The sequence below is a fragment of the Cyprinodon tularosa genome, unplaced genomic scaffold (genome assembly GCF_016077235.1).
Source record: "Cyprinodon tularosa strain WSP-4 unplaced genomic scaffold, ASM1607723v1 ctg1415, whole genome shotgun sequence".
Taxonomy (NCBI): Eukaryota; Metazoa; Chordata; class Actinopteri; order Cyprinodontiformes; family Cyprinodontidae; genus Cyprinodon; species Cyprinodon tularosa.
Window position 1 is genome coordinate 49,189 of NW_024038238.1, and position 23,089 is coordinate 72,277.

Consider the following 23,089-nt stretch of genomic DNA (forward strand, 5'->3'; position numbering starts at 1 on the left):
AATGCCATGTCGCCCTGACGCCCTACCGGAGAACCCCGACCTCCCCCCTGCGCCTGTGGAGCAACATGCCAATGCTGCGGGGATGCGTACGCGCAGTAATCTCATCCACAGTCACTTCTTGTGAGCCATTTGGTATGTGCATTTTTCTACAGGCCAATACAAAACACCTGTTTTTTTTTTTTTTTTTTACTGCAGTGAAGTAGAAATTCAGCCACATACCACCTTAGGGACTAAAGGTTGCCAAAGTTTATATATATATATATATATATATATATATATATATTGGAGGGGGTGGGGGTGCCACTGTAAGATTAAAATTTCTTAATGCATTGGTTTGTACAAACTACTTTGCCGCAAACCACAAAACGTGCAAAACCATCATCTAAATAGGGCGTCTCTAACAGTTTTGCACCTGCCACCAGTTACGCAATCACTCTTGTTAAATCACCCGCATTCCATGGTTCAGCCTGCACGCAAAATTGGAACTTGATAAATCCGGCCCTATGTGTTTTCACCCCCTGATTCTTACTTTCCATGGCTGAAAAATGAACTTTGGTGGATTATTACGGCACATGAGTTTATTTTATGGGAAATAAAACTGGATATACTTTTCTGTGGAGTCTTACGAACAAAAGCAGAACGTTTTACCATGATTGTTCAACAAGGTAAGAGCTGGAAGTTATGAATCATAAATTGATGACAGAAACACATCAGCCTCAGGACCGGATTCTAATATTTCTGCAGTGGGAATATAAATCTGATGCGGTACTGCTGCTGAAGCTCCTCGAAAATGTATTAACACCCAGAACAGCAGTGAGAAGTGATGGAGAGTTATTGGCTCTGTTCGAAATCCTGGGACGCGTCCTTAGGCCAGATTCGAAGGACGATGACGTCATAGCGCGGCGCTGAGGTATGGCCGGATTCCAAGAGTCCTCGTTATGCGACCTTAAAATGCATCCTTCTTTTAGCCCGATTTGAAGGACGGGTCTGATTTATTCTCGGTATCCTTGGATATCCCAGGATTCATAGCGAGACCAAACAAGCCAGCTGCTCTGTGATCAGAGGAAAGGTCACATTCGGTTCGGACTCCATGTCTCCAACCTCCCTCGGAACCTGAGAGAAGCTCTCCTGGAGGTGGGAGTTGAACACGTCCCTGACCGAGGGTTCCACCAGACGTTCCCAGCAGACCCTCACTACACGTTTGGGCCTGCCGAGTCTTTCAGGCTTCCTTCTCTTCCAGCGTATCCAGCTCACCACCAGGTGGTGGTCGGCGGACAGCTCAGCCCCTCTCTTCAACCGAGTGTCCAGGACATGCGGCCGAAGATCAGAAGATACGACTACAAAGTCGATCATCGACCTTCGGCCTAGGCTGTCCTGATGCCAAGTGCACCGATGGACATCCTTATGCCTGAACATGGTGTTCATTATGGACAATCCGTGAATTGCACAGAAATCCAATAATGAGACACCACTCGGGTTCAGAGCTGGGGGCCCATTCCTCCCGATCATGCCCCTCCAGGTGTCACTGTCGTTTCCCACATGGGCGTTGAAGTCTCCCAGTAGAATGATGGAATGCCTGGCAGGGGGGCTTTCTAACACCCTCCCCAGGGATGCTAAGAAGGCCTGGTACTCCGTGCTGCCTTTCGGCCCATAGGCCGAAACAACTGTCAGAGTCCTCCCCTCAACCCGAAGGCGAAGGGATGCGACCCTCTCGTCTACAGGGGTGAACTCTGACGCTGAGCTGGGGGGAGACAAGAAGCCCCACCCCCGCCCTCCACCTCTCCCCGCGGGTCACTCCAGAGTAGAAGAGAGTCCAGCCTCTCTCAAGGAGCTCGGCTCCAGAGCCCTGGCTGTGCGTAGAGGTGAGCCCAACTATTTTTAGCTGGTATCGCTCCACCTCCCGCACAAGTTCGGGCTCCTTCCCCGCCAGTGAGGTGACATTCCATGTCCCCAGAGCCAGTTTAAGCGCCCGCGGATCAGGTCGCCGAGGTCTCCGCCTCTGGCTGCCGCCCAATCCACTTTAAACCGGTCCCTCATGGTTCCCCATGCAGGTGGTGGGCCCACTGGGGGATGGCCTCGCGTCGCTCCTTCGGGCTGGGCCCGGCCGGGTCCCGCGAGGAAGAACCCGACCACCAGGCACTCGCCAACGAACCCCAACCCCAGGCCTGGCTCCAGGGTGGGGTCCCGGCTCCGCCGTACCGGGCGACGTCACTTGCCTCGTTGTTGTGCTCATCAAAAGGGTTTTTGATGTTTTAAAATATCATTGAATAAAATATCACTTAAATCAGTGTTCCACCACAACACTGTAATGTCCTTTTAAAAAGTTTCTATGAGAGATTGTTTGGGTAGTTGCTATGGAGATGAACAGTGACATGATGGGAATTTCGACTACATCCATCAACTTTTGAAGTAAAGTCAAGGTAAATATTGCTTGAAATGAAAATATTTTTATTGTAAGTAATTTCAAAACATGCCGTAAAATCAACTCAGTCTGGAAATTCTTGTTCTTTCACACAAAGAGAGTCAAAGTCATGATCCTGATCAGCAGCACATCCCATAATATGCTGACCGCTCTGTTATCGTGCCTCCAGTTTGATCGTCAGCTTTAACCCTGAATGAGGCTGATTCTAACTAACCAGGATCTATGGACAGATGTCAGTAGAAACTCTTTGGGATCGTCACTGACAGGAACTGTTGCTTTGAACTCTTCAATGACTTTGTGTTTCAGAAACAGACCAGCTGGAGCTTTTTTACTAGAAGCTTTGTTTTCATGTGAATAAAACCTTGATGGAAAGTTTGATTCCAGTTGATCAGAATCTGTTCTGATCTCTTTGATCAAAGGTCAAATAGGAGAATCACCTTTAGACTGTTGGAAAGATCTAGGATTAAATATCTATGACTACCTTTTAGGACCATAGTGAACAGGATCAGTTCACTGAACAAAGCCTGATCCAGTACGGTGATCAGTGGATCATTAGAAACTATTCAAGAGATTTTATCACATTATGGTGAAATGTTCAATCTTTAGGTCAGAGCACTGCTGTGCAGTTATTGTTTGATTTTAAATAATAAACTATTATTTGAATCCAAATCCTCCACAATAAATAGATGTTTAAGCTCCACCAGGGGATGGGATTATTGGGCTGACAGCATCTAATATTTGGTTTCCTCCTGAAATGTCCAACTTGTTGTGGACTTGGGTTGTGTAAATGTTGATAATTATAGTTCATAACTGCACTTGGCAGCAATCATTAACCAGAATCCCAGTAAATCTCACTGTATCACTAAACCATCAACAGTGAAGGGATGTTTGGAGCTCTGACCTTTAGAGACAGCAGATCACTCTCATATAGAAATAAACATAGATGCGTATCTCTTTATCTATGCTGATTTATTAAACACAATCACTCCGTTACAACTAACAATTCTATCCTACAAACTGTTTAACTAGAACTCTCAGAAAATACTAAAAAATAAGACAAGAACTAATGATGAAGCAGCTAAGAAGCCATTAATAGATGATTAAACAGATCATCACAGCTGTAGCTACACTGACTGGATTATATTAAACTGAACTTCCAATTTTCACCACTGTTCGGCTCCAAGTAGCCTTTCCTCTGATCACAGAGCAGCTGGCTTGTTTGGACTCGCTATGAATCCTGGGTAAACCAAGGATAACGAGGATAAATCGGTACCGTCCTTCAAATCGGGCTAAAAGAAGGACGCATTCAAGGCCGCATAACGACCAGTCTTGGAATCCAACCAGACCTCGGCGCGGCGCTATGACGTAAATGACCTTCAAATCTGGCCTTCTGAGGACGCAGCCCATGAATTCGAACGCAGACACTGTTTTCAGGATCTAGTCTAATGTAGTGAGAGACGTAACTGACCAGTAGAGACAGAGATGTTCTGTTAATTTTCATCAGGCCTCTATTTGCTCACCAAGAGAAGCAGTTTCATCAGGAGCTCAGTTTTTGTAAACTCAGCCAGATTTAAAGAATAATCAGGCGGACAAGGTGTAGATAATCACACACGTCTATAAATAGCTAAAGGTGCAAAGATGGCAGCCATGACACTCCTGGATGAGTCAGTGGAAGGAAGCGGGCGTCTGAACCAGAAAGCTGGTTAAAATGTTACAGAGGGACACTAAGGACCCGTGTGTCTCTGGTCCAGTTCCACATTTAACCAGTGGACGTTCCCTAAAAGTTTAATCGGGGGCGGCAGGTGAAAACTAATAGACAGTGAAACCAGTTCCTATTAAACCAACAGATTTTAATGAAGCTCTTGCTAATAAAGCTACGTACATATTAATATATCAGTGCTGTTTAAATGAATCTATGCTTCTACATAACAAACAATAAATGGATAAACTGTTGTTCTTTATCTTTAATTACTTGGAAGATGACTGCAGAGACAAACTCTACAACATCAAACATAAAAACTGATTCTTAAAAGAGCCTGAATGATGGATTTGATCCCCTAATAGAAATATATAGCAGAACATTTATTTCTGTATATTTGTCAGTTTTTGCTTCATATACTAACTTTAAAATGTCAAAGTAGGACACTGAACATGATGGTATCAGTGCTGCCACCTGCTGGCTTAGAGGAGAACTGCTTGTTCCAGAGGGGGGTGGTAAAGGGGGCCTAGCTATTAATAATTAGAACTATTCTAAATATTTTTTATATTTATTTTTGGGACAAATGCCAGAATGGTTTCTAACATTCAGTGTCGCCTCCTTCACATATTTGCTCGGTGACGCCTCTAATAGAAACATGGGGTCATTTTTTTTTCTAATAGTGATTTAAAACATTCAAACAATCATCATGAAGCAATAATTGAGCTCAATGCAGCAGCAAACAGATCAAGAAAATCATTTAGTCAGGGTTGAATGACAAACAATAATCAATAATTATGTTATAAAATATAGAAGGAAAACTTGGACATAAGTGATAAAGGGGGAAACTGATATAAAAATCAGAAAAATGTGGGAGATAAAAGAAAAGCAGGAAGAAAACAGAATAGAATCAATAATTTCATGATGCAGAATTGGTCAAACAGGTTTGAATAGTTCACTTAGTTAAGTATTGAATATATTGCTAATTAAAATCAATAAAAAAATCAAATACTATTGGATTTGAAATATATTTTATCACTACAGAGAAAATATTTTTCTTTTTGTTGTTGCTGTAAACCTCCTGTTGACAGTCCTGTCCAGCAGGTGGCGGTAATGCGCTTTAATAGGTGGTCTGCCAGCCGCTATGAAAGAGATGCAGCAAAGATTAGAGGAATAAACAGGAGGGAGGAGATATTCATGAATAGAATAAACACAGTTTTTATAATTGAACTCTTTTTAAGATGGGGAAACATCTCACTGGTTTTTGTAGTTGGTGTGATAATGTAGAAACAATGGAACATGTTTTTATTAGTTGTAGAAAATATGTCAATCAAAGAACATGATTAAAAACAGAATTAGGTTTTAATGGGGAATTGAAATTTGTTAATATGGTTGAAAAGTTAAATAGTATTGAGTGGATGAAAATTTTATTTTATTTTTTAAAATATAGGGATCATTATGAGAATTCGAGGGATAGATATTAGGATCCAATAGGTGGCAGTAGTGCAACAATAATGGATGCAAGCTGCCGTTAAAACAAGAAGAAGAAGAAGCTCTAAAGAAGGAGAAAGAAACACGCAGCGAGGCACCGACACATTAAACCAGCAGCATTAGCTTAGCTTGTGTGTGGAGTCATTGTAGAGAGGCTGATAATCTGGGAGTGTTTGCAGTGAGAATGTCTTCAGTCCAGCTTCAAGGGGAGTTTATCACCGAGCAGTTAACTCCTGCTGAAGAAACATTCACGGAGTTTAAAGGGAGTTTGGTCAATTCGGAGGAAAAGATGGACGATCAACATCTACTGCTGGATTTCACCAGGATCCCCCAGATCATCTTACACCGGATAGGTAGGAAACACCTGATAGAAACGATTCCCTGATGATGCACACTGTGGATTTTAGCCTCATCTGATTGGAAAACTGCTTAGAGGAGATCAACATGCTAAGCTAAAGCTAACCTCGGGTTGATAGCAGAGCCTAAAAGGCTAAAGTCTGCATCAGGCTGCGTCTCAATTCGCAGGCTGCGTACTTGGTAGTACGCATTTTGAGGCCGGTGACGTCACAACGCTGCGCGGAGGCCGTCTCGTTTGGCAAAAATTTTGCCTGACGTAGTCCGACTCAATTCTAGTCAGAATATGAGTCTGATACTGCTCCATAGAGCTGTGATTATGGGGCGTGTTTTGAACGAACCAGGAAAAAAATGCCTCTGCACTCAATTGGATAGACCTACAACCAATAAGAGCAACGGAGTGCGTGACGTATCTTAAGCGAGGCATAGTTGTTGTCAACAAAAATCAAAGCGTGCAGTTTCACGCCTAGAATAAGAAGATGAGCCTTGATCGCGTTTCTCTGTTCCTCTTTTAAAATTAATTTGCTGTCGATATCTTCTAGAACAGACCAAATAGCAGAATCTACTCACCCAAACTCTCCGGCGGCAGCCATTGTTGTTGTCACCCAAGCGCGCTTTGGTCACGTGGTTGATAACGTTACTCTTGATCATCTGTCCATCATCGTATAAAGCCCGCCCTGACAATTTGATTGGATCGCCTGACAGTGGGCTTTAATACTCGCGCTACTATGGAGCAGAGCCAGACCGAACTTCCCCGAACTCAAACCTTGTGGGCGGGACTAAGTTCGGACTGGCACCCAGGCTAGCAAAAATTCTGAGGACGCTTAAAATGCAGCCTCAAAATGCGTCCTCCTTTTCCCCGAATTCTGAGGATGCATCGCTACCGTCCTTAGTGGCCTCGCCTCCCACTAGATTTCCCGAGGTGCTTTGCGCGCTTCTTTTTTTTTTTTTTTTTTAGTAGTTGAAGAAGAAGAAGAAAGTCGGATCAGCAGCAGCGCCGACAGTAGTGCGGAGAACACCTTTAAATGTAAGTAGTTTTTTTTTTTATGAACATCTATTAAAATACGTGACGGTAACGGAGCCACCGGAATGTGTAGGAGCAGCTAAAGCTAAAGCTAAGAGCTAACCTGTTGATACGTGATGCTCATCAACAATTAAAAGCCTTCATACAAATGTCACTATTTTTTATTTTAACCTACATCTTACTGTACTGATAGCCGTATCCCTCACTAATCAGATAATTTTATTCTCAAACAGTTTATTACACAGGATTAGAGCTGTTAAAGCTTAATGCAGCTGAAGAAATAACATGAGTCCAGCTGTACTGGGCTGTTAATACTGCAAACGTTTTGTTTTAATACTCAATAACGTATAGTTTATTTACAGTACAGTATAATAAGGCTTAAAGTATAATTCACTTGAAGAACAATACAGGCAAAATTATACAGAACAGTCATTTTGCCTGTTGACTTAACAGAAATATGCTTTACATGTCATTTTGTTCCAGGGATCAGACAGAGGAGTGGATAAAATGACCACTTCATAATCGGGGCCAAAGATACTGCTGCAGTCGGATGGAGCGAAGAGTTGAGGCAGAATTCCATCTACATGTTGCATTTCTATGTAAAAGTCACACAAGTTAAAAGAAGTCCTGTTCAAACACCAACGTACAAATATAATCTTTGATCACATCAAATGATGCTCAGATGCCACTCTTTGTAAATCTCATATTTGTGATAGAAGTGATCCTTGTGTGGGACAACTTAAAAAAAAAATACAAAGTATGTTCAGGTTTGGATAATGTAATGAAACACACACACACACCTATATATATATATATATATATATTATATATATATATATATATATATATATTATATATATATATTATATATATATATGTATATATATATATGTATATATATGTATGTGTATATATATGTGTATGTATATATATATATGTGTATGTATATATATATGTATATATATATATGTATATATATATATGTGTATGTATATATATATATGTGTATGTACATATGTATATGTATATGTACATATGTATATGTATATATATATATGTGTATGTATATATATATATGTGTATGTACATATGTATATGTATATATATATGTGTATGTATATATATATATGTGTATGTATATATATATGTGTATGTACATATGTATATATATATATATATATGTATGTATATGTGTGTGTGTAGGGAAACTACATCTTTTATTTATTATATTCATGTTAATTTACACTTTGAGTAAGCTTGAAAAAGTAATCTCCAGGTTACCATTCCAAAGTCTTTTTCTGTAGAATTTCATCAATCCATCCAAATCATGAAACCTTCCTTTTTTCTAGCTTTAAAGAAACACTACAGAAAATAGCATCTGTTGATACACATAGTTTTCCTCTACTTTAGGAATGCAAAGATCCAGGGCAGGGGGTCAGTGGTAAGCCTACTGCTGCCACCTGGCCCTGGTTTGTCCTCATGGTTGAGGTATTAGGACAGAGGCCCTCTGTTGCCCCACCTGTCCTAATTGCCTCCATCCCTGAGGACACACCAGGGCTAGATGCTGCAGAGGCTGAGCAGCATCAGGGCGATGACGAGGAAGAGAGTGAGGATGAGAGAGGAGGGAAAGGAGGAAGAGAAGAAGGAGTGACGAGTTGGTGGATTTAATCAGGGAGGATATCAGACGGCAGAGGGAGGCGGGAAAGGATGGACAGATTATTTCATTTATTGCAGAGGATGGTGGACATGTTATTATTTTTTTGGTGTTTTTTTTTTTTTTACAAGTTGAGGTTCTGTGTTGCTGTTATGGTTAAATTAAATTATTAAATTGTTTATAAAAGTTATTGTTGTCGGTGTTTTCTTAAAGTCTTTTAACCTTTTTACATTATCTGTTTCATCACTTCTTTGTAATTTAAGCAAACTTAGAACAACTTCTCAGTGACATCAGTTTATTTTTATAGAAGCAACTATTGACATTAGATTTTAAAATTAACTACTACAACTATTTACAGAAGATATACAGTAAATATTACTAGAGAACATATATATACAATTGTGACTGAGCAGGAGTCCCTGGTGGTGCTGGACTGGATGGGATGCCACACAGATGAGCTTGGAGTCTTCTGACTGCGAGTGGGACATCATCTGGGGGGTGGGGGGTGCCTCTGTCCACTGCTGATCCAATCGATGGCTGCCATGTTACTAAAAATGTTCAAGAAGACGCAGAAAATAATGACTTTACTAAAACTGTTTTTATAACCCTTAAATAAGAACAGCTAAAATGTGATTCTACTTGCCATCTAAATGTAACGGTGGTCAGGTAGACCCTCCTCCAGGGCAGACACCTCAGCAGACAGCTGGTCCCGCCATGGAGCACCACTGACTGCCTCCTACACGTTCTCCCCCTCTTCATCCTCTGGCATGTCGTCCTGCTCTTCATCCTCTGGGGCTGTTATGACCTGTAGAAAAAAAAAAGACAAAAATATTTATTTTTATTCAGTCATCTATCTTTTTTCCTTATCTTTATTACATGATTTATTAGAAATTAAATTTTACTTCATCTAGATCCACTAATTAACTTATTTTTTATGTTTTTATATTTTGATTTTTTTTCCCTGTATTATGTTTATATATATATATATATATATATATATATATATATATATATATATATATATATATATATATATATATATATATATAATTGCAAATAAAATCAGGCAGTAAGGGGATAACAATTTAGACAAAAATGATTTATTTCTCAACAGTTTGGCTTCTCAACAAAACATTAGTGATAGTAAAAGTAGTGATTTAAGTCAGTTATTTACAGGGTATGTACACATTTAACTATTCAATTCAAATTACTAAAGTTACAAATAAATCACAAACTTACAAATAAATATAAAACTTGATATTTAAACATATTCATCAATCTGCTGACAAGCGTTTATTTAATAGCTGGTATATTCTGATCATTAGCAGGCCCTGTGGGTTAGAATAATAGCAGGTAGATCTTACCTCTCCACTGCGCTCTGCCAGCCTGAGAAAAATCCGTCGCAGGTTTTGCTGCCGCCGAAGCCGTCAAAGCGACTCTCCTCCTCCAATAACAAGTAAATAAAAAAAATAAAAATTTCCATATCTATTTTTTTGTTGTTTCTTTCCGTATTTCTCGAGCTGCCGGATTTTGTTTCACGCTGTGTTTGGGGTAAACGTGATGACGTCGTGTCGCAACCAGGAAGTGCTCCAAAGGCTAGACCGTCCCATTTACCAACGGCTGAGGATCCTCCGGAGCAGCCTACCGAGTCTGGGTCCTCCGGAGGCTAGGCAGGCTGCGTCCTCGGAAGTACGCAGCCTGCGAATTGAGACGCAGCTTTGGTCATTGCAGCTTTTCAGGCTAAACTCTACTGTTCCATGTTGTTTGTGATGCTTAGATTCCAACATGGAGGCTGTTCTGATCCCTGATTCCTCAGATATCTGTAGAATTGTTAGATTGTTTACCTGCTGCTGGACAATGGAGTCACAGTCTGCTCTAGTGATGGGCTAATGAGGCATCTTGAAGCGTTTCGACTCATTGCCAAACTGTATTGATTCTGTCCCACTGAATACTGACACCTTTTGGACATTTAAAAGGCTCATAGAATGATTATATAGATCAGGGCTCTTCAACGTTTTCCAGGGCAAGGGCCCCCAAACTGATGGCAAGATGGAGCGGGGACCCCCTAGTTATATATGTTGTATAAAATAGTGTTATATCAAACTGGTCCTACAGTCACTCTATTACATACAGAGTCATTTCTCCCTGGGATTATTAAAGTATTCCTGGTTGATGGACAGGTGTTGTGAATGAAACGGTGCCCATTTTGAAAGAGATCTAGATTTTAAGCTAAGGTGTCAGTAGTTGAGAACAGTCAAACAGATTTATTTGAAATTATGAGAGAAGAAAAGACTATAAAGTCTCTGGCTGATACAATATCATCCTTTTCCCGTCATGATTTAAATGAAAAGACCCAAAGTTGGGATTTTTTCTTTTTTTTATTTATGGTCGCCCCTGATTATATCTCATCAAATGATCATGTGCAGACATTTGTATGATGGAAATAGACGTACAGATGACCTAATACAATGATATCATTTGTTATTGTAGGTTATATTGTATTATTTCATATCTATGCTTAAATTGAAAATATCTTTGATATTTTTAGATGCAGCCAATAAATAATGTAAACATTTATCATAACGTGAAAATGTGAATGAGGATGCTTGTAGACCAGGATTTTAAATCATACTTTTAAAACAATAAGTACAGTCGATTTGAAATAACTTTAATTCAGATAAGTTGAGTGATAACTGAGAGGAAAAGGACGACACAATGAGGAAATGAAAATAAAAACGCAGCAGCTGAAGCGTTTCTATTCCTCTTAGGCTGCTCCAAATATCTTGATCATTTTAATGATAAACAGCAACAGATTAAAATCATTGTTTTAGCAGATGCATCATGTTGACAGATACGTTTTTAAACACAGTTTAGTGTCTCAGTCAGTTAGAAACAGCTCCTATATCGGTCACATGACTTTCTTAAAACGACACGCCGATAGTGTTTTGCTCTATGAGCTCCATGCAGTCGTGTTGCTGGATCCATCACTAGTCTGCACATGGCGGCGGGAGGATTGGATTAAACATCCATTCTAAGGCTGGAAAAAGGCTTTAAACAGGGTTTGTTTACTAAAAGCATAGCTGCTAAACTGTTAGCAACATAGTTTGGGAAACAATAATGCATTACTTTGGCAACTATGGTTTTTGAAAAGCAGCCCAGCTAATAGCTACGGTCAAACCACAACCATATCAGCCACAGATCTTAATTTAAACATCTTAAAATAGTCTCTTTTTTTTTTTCAAAAAACATTGCAAATGTGCAAGTATGCTAGCTTTAGCTGAGCTGCACAACTGTGCCGCTAGATTCGTCTGTTTCAATTAGCATGTTTTCTAAACATAAACAAGGTTCTGATGGACTACTGTATAAAACCCTGAACTCAAAAAATATTTCAGTTTTAAGATGTTCAAGAGTTCAGAAGTAAAGCTGCATTAATAATTACAGCCACTCTTCTCATCATCTTAAGTGTCTTTATTCCAAAAAAGTAAAAAAAAAAACAATCCACTAGATTTTGTTTCCAAGTCTGAAGACGTTTAAGTGTCTTTAATCTGCTCTACTTTAAAAAACTACAGAACTCAGACACTTAGATTATTCCAATCTGAGAGCAGAATCTTTCAAACCCTCTTTGGGATTTCTGAAAGCTTTATCTGCTTTGTGAAACTTCAACAAAGAGACCCAGAGGAGCTTTTGTTGCATCTGGTTCTAGTTTGTGTTGTTAATCAGCTGGTGGTGGGAGCTGGAACATGCAGATGTTTCTGTGGCTTTTCAGGAGCCATTTACAGAAGCTGGAAATAAACAATCCATGTTCAACATTAATAGTTCATTCAGTGCATATAAAGAGACGGCTTCAATTTAGCAGATCTAGCATAAAAGCTAAAGGTGTCAGTAGTTGAGAACAGTCAAACAGATTTATTTGAAATTATGAGAGAAGAAAAGAGTATAAATTCTCTGTCTGATACAATAACATCCTGTCCCCGTCATGATTTAAAATGAAAAGCCCCAAAGTTTTTTTTTTTTTTTTTTTTATGTTCGCCCCTGATTATATCTCATTAAATGATCATGTACAGACATTTGTATGATGGAAATAGACGTACAGATGGTTATTTTACCAATGAATGCAAAGCAAGATGGAATTTCTGAGACGGTTGAGAGATATTCAGATTGTTTTACCGTATTTTCGCGACCATAAGGCGCACCGTACTAAAAGGCGCAGTCTCAGTTATGTGTGCCATTTCTGTATTTAACACACACATAAGGCGCACCGGACTATAGGGCGCGTTTTTATATACAGGTACATGTCCTCTACTTCGTTTAAATACCTCTACTGCGTATTTAAAAATAGAGCGGGAGCAAAACTGAGTATGATTGTGCTTTATTCATGTATTTATTACAAAGTATTAATCAAACCCATCAAAGTCATCATCCTTAGATTGTACCAGTTAGTTCTGACGCGCGGCTGAAGCAGCTTTGCTGCTCTGCCTGCGCGGTGCAAAAGTGTGTCTGACGCGCGTTGGGCGGAGCTTCACTATCCTTTCTTTGCCTTGCAGCTATATTTGCTGTCCAGCAGCAAAACTTCAATTTTTCCATCTGGAGCAGCAGCAGCGCGTCAGATGCTTAAACGCTCCCGACGCGCTGTGCCTGCTGCTCAAAAGGCGCTGCGGGACCTTTTGCTGCGCCTATACGCGCGTCAACCATTGACTTTGCATGTAAACTCGCTGCTTCTTCTGCACCTGCTGCGTCCGGTTCACACCGATGTCGAGCGTTTGAAGTTCCTTTGTCACATTTGCCGCAATAAGCACAGCGTTCATTTGTTTCACCATGTTTTTCACATCAGCTGTGAGATGGGCACGCATGGAGTCACAGATTAACAGAGATGGTGATGAGTGGAAAAAACCACCTGGTCTCCTTACATTCACCTCCCTCAGCCACTCTTTCATCATCTCCTCAATGAGGAGATGAGGAGTTCTGCATGGTGCATGGTGGTCTCAAAGGTCCGCAGTAACAACACACATAGGGCGCACCACACCAAAGGGCGCGCCGCACATTTTGAGGGGAAAAAAAGACGTTTATATGCACCGAGGGCTGGGTATTGTTCAAAAATTTTCGGTTCCGGTACCAATACCGATACCTTCACTTCGATACCGGTTCCTGAACAATACTTTTTTTGATACCAGTTTTATAATATCAATTCCAAGAAAAAGAAAATTACACAACATAAAAAAGTACAAATCTTGAGTTTTATTTTAAGCTCTGATTTTTCCATTTACATTTTTCCTCTTACATAAAAAAAATTCAGTGTCTAATATTCACTGTTACATTGTGATAGGGTGACCATATTTTCCTTTCGGAAAACCAGGACACCTTGGAGCGCGGGGTGGGGGTGGGGTGGGGGGTTGGGACCTCTGTTCCCATGCATAGAGATGTCTATATCTACAGTTGATTTATTAAAAATGCTTTTCAGTACAAGTCAACAGCAATAACTCCAATAACAAATGATAATTTCATTCAAAATGTATTTATTAAAAATGCTTAACAATTCCTGTAATGAATTGTTGTGCAATTCATGACAGGAGTGGGGATTGGTCTTCTCTGAAAAGAGGTGGACCAAAATAAAGGTTCTTTCTGAGGGGATTCTGGGGTTTTACCACCTGGACCTTCCTTTGTTGAATATTGTTATAATATGGTTAAGTCATATTGTTTATATGTTTAGTAAATAGAATGAAAACTAAATACAATTTGGGTTAAGACTGTAATGTTTGGTCATTTAAGTGTTTCTCCACTAGATGGCGTAGGGGCCAAATGTCAGCCATGGTTGTTTAGTTTGTGATTCCTGACCAGCGAAGAAGTCAGTGATTTTTCTAGAAGATGTAGCTCCATGTAAATGCTGGAAGTTGCCGCAGTTCAGAATTAAAGTTATATATATAAAGAAATCGAATCTACAGTCGTCTTTTTCAGCAAGATTGGATGTTTCAGCTAAATCCACAACATTTTTTGGTGCCGAAAACACGGGATTACGTGAGTAAAAAGGAACTTTGTTGGGATCGAGCCGATAGCTGCTAACAACAAAAAGAAAAAAAATGACGGAGCGACTTCAGAGATTAAAACAGAAACGGACTGTTCTGCGGGCATCTGTTACGAAGCTTGTGCAACAAATTCAAGAGGAAACAAATGAAACTGATGTGAATGCTGACCGTTTGCTGGAGCTACTAGCCATGTTATCACAGATGGAGAAAACCCTCCAAGAGCTTGAGCCAGAAATAGAGAAGGCAATTCCTCGGGAGGAGTTAGATGCGGACATGGTGAGGACAATAGAATATCAAGACAACACAAACTTATGGAGGACATGAGCAGAAAGAGCGATTGCCAGGGCTGCTACACAAGAACAACAATTTCTAGTGGACACCGCTGCATTATCAGGCACTGGGCCTGAGTGATGCAATAAAAACGGTCAACACAAGCAGACCCTCCTTAAAATTTCCCCAAAAGGCTTTCAAAAAAGCAAATACAACGGAGAATGTGAAAAGTGGCAAGAGTTTTGGGACCATTTTTGTGAACGCTATTCATAAAAATCCAGTTTTTAAGGGAAAAAAAAACGGGAGAAGTTCCCCTTACCTAAAAGCCCCTACCCAACCGGCCCAGCTGCAGGGTGCAATTGCAGGGTTAAGGGTAACTGACACAAATTTATGATGGGGGCGGGTAAATTTTGTTTTAAACAAAAATTTGGCAGAAAAAGCTAATTTGTAGTGCGCCCCTTGTCAAAGTTGTTGAATCAAACCCAGTAAAAAGATCCCCTCGGGATTTTGGTTGTTTTTGAAAACAATTTTTTGGGATGTTTGGGGAAGTCCCAATGAAACCAAGAAGTTTTAAGTTTTTCGTCAGACATTTTTGGACTTTTTTTGTCCCCCCTTTCTCCTCCAGATGTTTCCCCGAGGGACTCGCTCTTGAAACACTCAAAACAGTTTAAGGGGGGGGGAAAAAGGTGGGGTTTGAAGACTTTTATTTTTTTAAAAACCAAGAATTTGAAAGCAGGAAAACGTGCTCAAAATTTAAAACAAAACCAAGAAAGTAAAAGATGCACCCCCCCGCTCTTCCCAGACAACTTTTAATAAACCAGGTTTTTAATGCAGAAAAAAAGTGGAAAAAGACCTAATGTGCCATCAGTTTGCAGCACTCCATACGGAAATTTTCCAATTCACCCCCTGGGTTTGCCAAATTCTGCAACAGTAAAAAGAAAAAAAGTCAAAACAGTGCACTGAAGACACTGTCACAGGGAGGGAAAGGGAAAAGGGTTTAAAGAAAAATTGGGGGGGTGTTTTTATATGCCCGAAGCCTAGACATCTTTGCCGGGGACTGCAGATCAAAAATGTAACAAGCACTGATTGTGGAAGGAGACACCATGCTGTAGTGTGGGGAGAAAAAAGAAAAAATCAAAAAAACCACAAACTGCCCGGCACCATGACACTGTATTCCATCAGTTAATTTCCCCAAAATTGCTAAAAACCCACTCCAGAAAGGGGTGAAACTGGCTTTTTTCAAACCGGGAGAGCAAGGATTAAAGGACCTTGGGGGAGAAAATTGTGCGTTTTTTTTATTATGGAGGGCCAACGCAGTTTTTCAGAGAAACAAGTGAAAGATTTAAAACTAAACCCGGATGAAACAAGAGCCCTTAAATCTTCACACTTTTGGCTCAAAGAACCCAACAACCCCCAGATGCAATTTTCATAAAACCCAAAACCCGAAAATGTAAAAAACAAAAACAGAAATTTGAAATAGAAGCGTCCAAACACCACAGCTTTGTACTGCAACATGAAAGGGTTCCCCTGACACATTCAGCATCAGCTGGGGGAAAAAGGGGCTACCAGTAGCAATTCTCTACGGGAGACAAGGGCCAGCTGGAACTTTTTTTTACTTTTGGGGCCGATTACTACTTTGGGAAAATAAAACAAGGCAAAAATGAAAAAACCCCCCAGATGCTTTAGGGGGCCCGTTGAAACAAAATTTGGGGTTTGGGAGTGCAAGACCAGTAAAAGATTCCCAGTATGAATGAAGCAACATGTCCACATCGGAGTCAGTGAAAAAACCCCGTGGAAAATTTCTAACCAGTTTAGACATTCTGGGAAAAAGAGTCACTGGGCATTTCTACCAAAGGAGGGGAAAAAATCGGAAAGACAAAAAAGCCATTGAAAACTTCGACAGGTCAAACAAATTCAAATTTAAAGGCAGTTTTGAAGTGGCATTGCCATGGGGGACAAGACACGCTTTTAAAATTTTTCTGATAACAAAGGGGTTTTCACAAAAAGATTTGAAATCTGAAAAGAAAACGAATTCTATGTGTCCTGTAAAAAAAATACTAAATGGGAATAGAGGAATTAAAACCAAGCCGGGAAAATTTTTGAGGAAGTACCCCGATACAGTCATTTCAGGGGCTGCGATGTGACTTTCCTTACTTACCTCATCCGCAGTGACAGAGAGGACAAGGTAACTAACAAGCTGAGAAAAAGTGTTTTATGCTTTATCACATGAAAAGGGGTTTCTCCCCTTTGAATGACTGTTTGTTTTCCCGGCCCAAACTTTAAATTTTGGACCCAATGAGCATTTTGATCAATTTTTGTCCCAAAATCCTTTAGCCTTCCCCAGCGGACATCACAAAGGGGGTTCCTGCAAAATTTCAAACACTGGAAAAGGGGAAAAGAACGCTCTGAGGTTTTTTTGGCTCACAGGGCCCCCAAGCAGAGAGCAACAAGCAAAATGGGATAATGAAATGACACCTTGGGTTTTGTTTGGGAGTAACTTTTAATTTCCCTTTTCCCACTTGCGCCAAAAAAATCAGACATCATTTAGAAAAAATCCCAAAAATCCTACCAAAACAGTAAAAAAAGAAAGAGAGTTCGCTCTATGTGGATGATCTGATTGCTAGTTCCAAAAAAACTCCCGACGAGGCCTACACACTTACCGCCGGACAAAGGAAAAAATCTCTGCAAACATGAACCCGTGTAAGTGGGCAACAACTCACAGGGAAATAAAAACTAAGTGGTCAAAATGTTCCCCTTTTACATGGAAAAAAAGAAACGGGGACCACGGGAAAATTTCTGAAGGTACTTTGGTTTTGTGTGGAGAAACCCGGGAAACCGACAACTTTAAAATTTGACCTTAACCACTTGATGAACATTCTTTTCAAGGAAAAGAGAATACAAAAAGGAGTGTTTTAAGGGCATCTGCCAGAATATTTGATCCCAAAAGGGTTTCTAACGGGCCCTTTACCCGTCCGTGTTTAAATGTCTGTTTTTAGGAAATTGGCGTCGGGGGCTAAACTGGGGTGAGACGGGCCTTTCCCCACCTTTCCAACCCATGGCAGCAGTAGGGGCCTTGGAGCTCACACAGGGAAAACCCCAAAAGTCCCCTTTTCCAAGGTGGTATGGAACAAAAGGTGCCAAGGGAAAACAAAAACTTCTCCATGGTTTTTTTACAACGCCAGTGGGAAAAGGGGTTATGGGCACTGCATAATTTTCAAGGAAAAAAAGCCGAAGGGAAAAAAGGAACTGCACTCGTGGCTTTTTAAAACCCAAAGTGGGGCCCCCAATCAAAACAATGACACTTTCCCCCCTTGGAGCAATGGGAGCTTTAAAATTGGGGCAAGGGTTTCCCAAAAAACCTGTTAAAGGGACGGATATGCCCAAAACAACCCGCTGCCCAAAAGTGGGCGACTCCCTGATAGTAAAACCCCCTGGGTTTAAAGTTCACCCCAAAAAAATGGGAAAACCCTTTTTTGCTAAAACCCAGTATGGAGATACAGACTTTGACCCCCTCCTGAAGTAGGGAAAAACCCCGTAATGGGGAAAAAGAACCCAGCTGATCTCACCCCCAAGAGGAAAAATCTGCAACAAGGTTAAAGAAGGGGGCTTTGGGGGCAAAACCCACTATTTTGAGAGACAAGATACTTTGGGAAAACCACCTTCAGAGGCAACACCCAAAAATGGGTTTTCAGAGGAAAGGTCAAAGCGAGCTCATGGCAAGTCAAGTCATCGTACAGTTCAGTAAAAAAACCCATAGGCCGCAGACTGAGCCATTGTTTCAAATTGGAAAAAATTTCAGCAAGCACAAAGGACTTTAGTTACAGCATGGGTTAAACAGGTTTTTTTTCACAACTGTCCCATCAAAAACAAAGGAAGGTTTGGGGGGAAAAAAACAGCAGAGGGAAAAGTCAGAAGCTTAAAAAGGAAATTTTATTTTCAGCTAAATCCCCCAACAAAATTTTGAAAGGGAAAAAAAAAGAGCTAAAAGCTGGAAAAAGGGTGTGCACAAAATTCTAAGATTAGAGACTTTAAAAAACCCTTTCCCCGAAAGAAAATTTGGTTTTAAAACTGTGTAGAGGAAGGGTAAAATCAAATCCCGATTTGAGTTTTACTTTAGGGAGCAGCACCCGTGGTTGTTACCCTCAAGTCACAGATTTTGCCAACTTCTGATCAAGTACAGTCACACGGATGTAATGCATTCAGGCGTGAGAGACACTCTTGTTCATTTAAGAGAAAAATATTGGATCCTACGCGCCAGACAGTTAGTCAAAAAATGCATTTCAGACTGTACCATCTGCAAAAGATTGAATGTGAAGGCAATGAAACAAACAACTGCACCACTACCCAGAGACAGAATTACAGAAGCGCCACCATTTGAAATAACTGGTGTAGATTTCGCAGGTCCACTGTATGTGAAGTCCAAGGGTAACACAGAAAAGGCGTATGTGGCACTTTTCACATGTGCCGTGACACGTACAGTGCATCTTGAACTAGTATCAAGCCTAACAACAGAAGGTTTCCTCTTAGCACTGAAAAGGTTTGTTTCACGGAGAGGACTCTGCAGAATAATCTACTCGGACAATGCTCAAACATTCAAGAAAGCAGAACAAGAACTAAAGGAGCTGTGGAAGGCAACAAAAGAGCCAGAGCTGTTGGAATATGCTTCTGAAAAGGGAATTAAGTGGAAATTCATTGCAGAGAGAGCAGCTTGGTGGGGTGGATTTTGGGAACGATTAGTGCGCTCTGTGAAGGGATGCCTCAAAAGAGTAATGGGAAGAGCATCTCTAAGGTTTGAAGAGTTAACATCTTTACTGTCAGAAATCGAAGCCACTATCAACTCAAGACCACTCACCTTTGTGTATAATGATTTAAAGGAACCTGAACCTCTGTCTCCAGCGCATTTTTTGATTGGAAAGAGACTCAGTTCTTTACCTCCAAAGCCTTTCTGCACAACAGGTCAGATAACAAATGCAAACCAAGAGCAGCTGACCAGAAGATGGTTCGCAGACCCCTCGGCGTAAGAAACTGCGTCGCCTTAAATCAGCTCTGTGCCGTCTAGAGACCCCTGGGTCAGCTCTGAGCCGTCTAGAGACCCCTGAGTCAGCTCTGAGCCATCTAGAAACCCCTGAGCCTGCCCTGTGCCGTCCAGAGACCCCTGAGCCTGCCCTGTGCCGTCCAGAGACCCCTGAGCTTAAACTTAAGAGGGCTTCAGAATGTGGTGTTGGTGAAGATATGCCTCCAAGAGCCCCTCAGCAGAGGCCACAAACCGCCAAGAGCCCTCTACAGATGCTTCAAGCCACGTCAGAGACTGAACATGTGCCTCCTTGGGTGGTCTCCCCTGTTCCTGAGATGGAACCACAGTCGGTAAGTGTTACAGCCAATCACCGAAACTTGGCACCGAAAGACGAGGCATGTTTCGATACTCTGTAGAACCGAAGCATTTCGGTCGGTACCATAAAAGCACCGAAGTTCGGTACGCAGCCCTCTATGGGCCTTATAGTCGTGAAAATACGGTAGTTATTTAATATCGGTTCTCTAAATGGAAATCAAGGCTAGATCCCACAGGATGTTTTAACCATTCAGTAAAACATCAATAATTAAATTGTTTGGAAAACTAAGATTAGGTTTTTGTACTGGGAAAATAAAAGAAAAGCATGTTCTGTTCAGACATAATCTAAAGCTTTAAAGATTAAAGTGGAGGCCCAAACCTCTGACTGAGATGTCAGAGCTGCAGTGCATGCTGGGAGATGTAGTTCTAGTCTCTTTGTATGTAGTTAGATTGACACAAGGATGATTAAAGTGAAGTGTCTTTTATTTAACCACCAACAGAAAGTGTTTTTGCTGTGTTTGTCTTTCCAGACTGCCTGCCTGATTATGTTGGAAAAGAGGTTTTCTCTGACCAGCAGCTCTGTGGACAGGGGAGGAATTCCAGTTTGGACCAAGAGGAATCTGAACATCCACAGATAAAAGAAGAGCAGCAAGAACCAGAACATCCCTGGACAAAAGAGGAAACCATGGAGCTCCCCATAAGTGAACAGAAAGAGCAGCTTGTTCTAAGGCAGGAAGCTGAACATACAGGAGAGAAACCTTTACTATGTTTAACATGTGGAGAAAACTTTCTAAAAAAAGAGCATTTAATGGCTCACATGAGTCTGAAGTGTTATCAGTGTAAGATCTGTAGAAAAAGCTTTATTAAGAAATCTAAACTTGATAGACACACAAGAATTCACACTGGTGAGAAGCCTTTTACCTGTAACATTTGTAACAAGAACTTTACTGAAAGAAGCAGTTTGACTACTCACACCAGAATTCACACAGGTGAGAAGCCTTTTGAATGTCTTTCCTGTGGAAAAAGCTTCACTCAGAAATCTAGTTTTGACAGGCACATGAGAATTCACACTGGTGAGAAGCCTTTTTTATGTCTGTACTGTGGAAAACGCTTCACCTCTAAGACTGTTCTTAATACTCACATCAGAATTCACACTGGTGAGAAGTCTTTTACCTGTAACATTTGTAACAAGAACTTTACTGAAAGAAGCAGTTTGACTACTCACACCAGAATTCACACAGGTGAGAAGCCTTTTGAATGTCTTTCCTGTGGAAAAAGCTTCACTCAGAAATCTAGTTTTGACAGGCACATGAGAATTCACACTGGTGAGAAGCCTTTTTTATGTCTGTCCTGTGGAAAACGCTTCTCTCAGAAATCTAATTTTGACATACACATGAGAATTCACACTGGTGAGAAGCCTTTTGAATGTCTTTCCTGTGGAAGATGCTTCACTCGGAAATCTCATTTTGAGATACACATGAGAATTCACACGGATGAGAAACCTTTTTCCTGTACCATTTGTAACAAGAATTTTACTGCCAAGAGTCAATTGACTACACACATGAGAATTCACACAGGTGAGAAGCCTTTTGAATGTCTTTTCTGTGGAAGATGCTTCACTCAGAAATCTCATTTTGAGATACACATGAGAATTCACACAGGTGAGAAGCCTTTTGAATGTCTTTTCTGTGGAAGATGCTTCACTCAGAAATCTCATTTTGAGATACACATGAGAATTCATACAGGTGAGAAGCCTTTTTCTTGCACGATTTGTGAATCAAGAACAAACAGAAAAGCTGTTTACATTCATAATTTCTTGCTTTTTCTGTGATAAAGGGAATAAACTTGATAAAGTGCAAAACAACATCTTGGTTGCAGATGAAGCGAGTTTTCTGTCAGTACAATAAGCAAATGAGAAGTTCTAGATGTTTAAATTGAAAAAAATCCGGAGAGACCCCCACTGTGTGATTTTTGGTATGGTGTGGCACAACTATTTTCTGGATGAATTTATTCAGAAAAAAAAAAGTTTTATTTTTGAGACGTAGCAAACTGTTACCTGATTGTTAAGCTGTGGTTGAATATATTCCAGAAACAGACTTTTATTCTGATGAAAATATCCTCAGATGAAAATAAAAGCAAAGCTAGGACAGATTTAATGAGCTTTGCTCAGTGTTGCTGATGTTTTTGGAGGATTTTCTAAGAGATCAGCTGCAAATGATCAGAGTTTAGCTAATTCAGTGTCTTGTTGGCTTTCATTAGCAATGCATCAATCAGCCCTGCTACGTGTGTTGTTGAAACCAGGCCCACCAAAACTCCAACTGTTTTTGGCCCAGTGTTAGAGCTATGGTCAATGGATATTAGAATGAAGTAGATCATCTATAGAGGAGTCTCACATGAAGATTTGGGACATATATAAGTGTGTGTCAGTCTCAGAGTTAGTCAGCTACAAGCTAATTAATGTTGCAAAGTAGCTCCAGCCACCTTGAAAGGGGGTGCTGGGATTATGGGGTTAAACTACGGGACATCAAAGAACTCAGTTTAGAGGCTGGAGTCTGTAGTTCAGGTAAATTGAAGTCCTAAAATGATGAAACATGTTTGTTTAAAAAGATAAACAGGATTGATGATGTTGATGTTATTTTTACTGATCAGTTTGAACCTGCTTTAACTTGGTAAAAAGCCTTTGTCTTAATAATGTATTAAAGAAATCTGACTCTCCTCTAGAAGTGTAAAGTTTCTGCTTTTTAAAAATTTTTTTGAAAGTATAATTTTCCTTTGAACTAATTCTAATAGTTTTGTTCTTGATTCTGTAGATGTTCTATTTACCTGCTA

The 23,089-nt window shown here is 40.4% G+C and overlaps 1 protein-coding gene and 1 long non-coding RNA gene across 2 annotated transcripts in view; both read left to right on the forward strand.

Moving 5' to 3' along the window:
• The window catches only part of LOC119779040 (gastrula zinc finger protein XlCGF8.2DB-like), a gene marked incomplete at its 3' end in the record, with an annotated part of 42,880 nt that extends 20,875 nt beyond the window's left edge, over positions 1–22,005 (forward strand). The window contains exons 3-4 of the mRNA XM_038278537.1: positions 21,250–21,417; positions 21,670–22,005. Coding sequence (XP_038134465.1) covers positions 21,250–21,417; positions 21,670–22,005 — 504 coding nt within the window. The remainder of the gene's footprint in view (positions 1–21,249; positions 21,418–21,669) is intronic.
• LOC119779039 lies at positions 6,950–7,738 on the forward strand. The gene is made up of 2 exons (XR_005280174.1): positions 6,950–6,990; positions 7,471–7,738. It is a non-coding gene; the product is annotated as an uncharacterized LOC119779039 (long non-coding RNA).
• Positions 22,006–23,089: the final 1,084 nt, after the last annotated feature.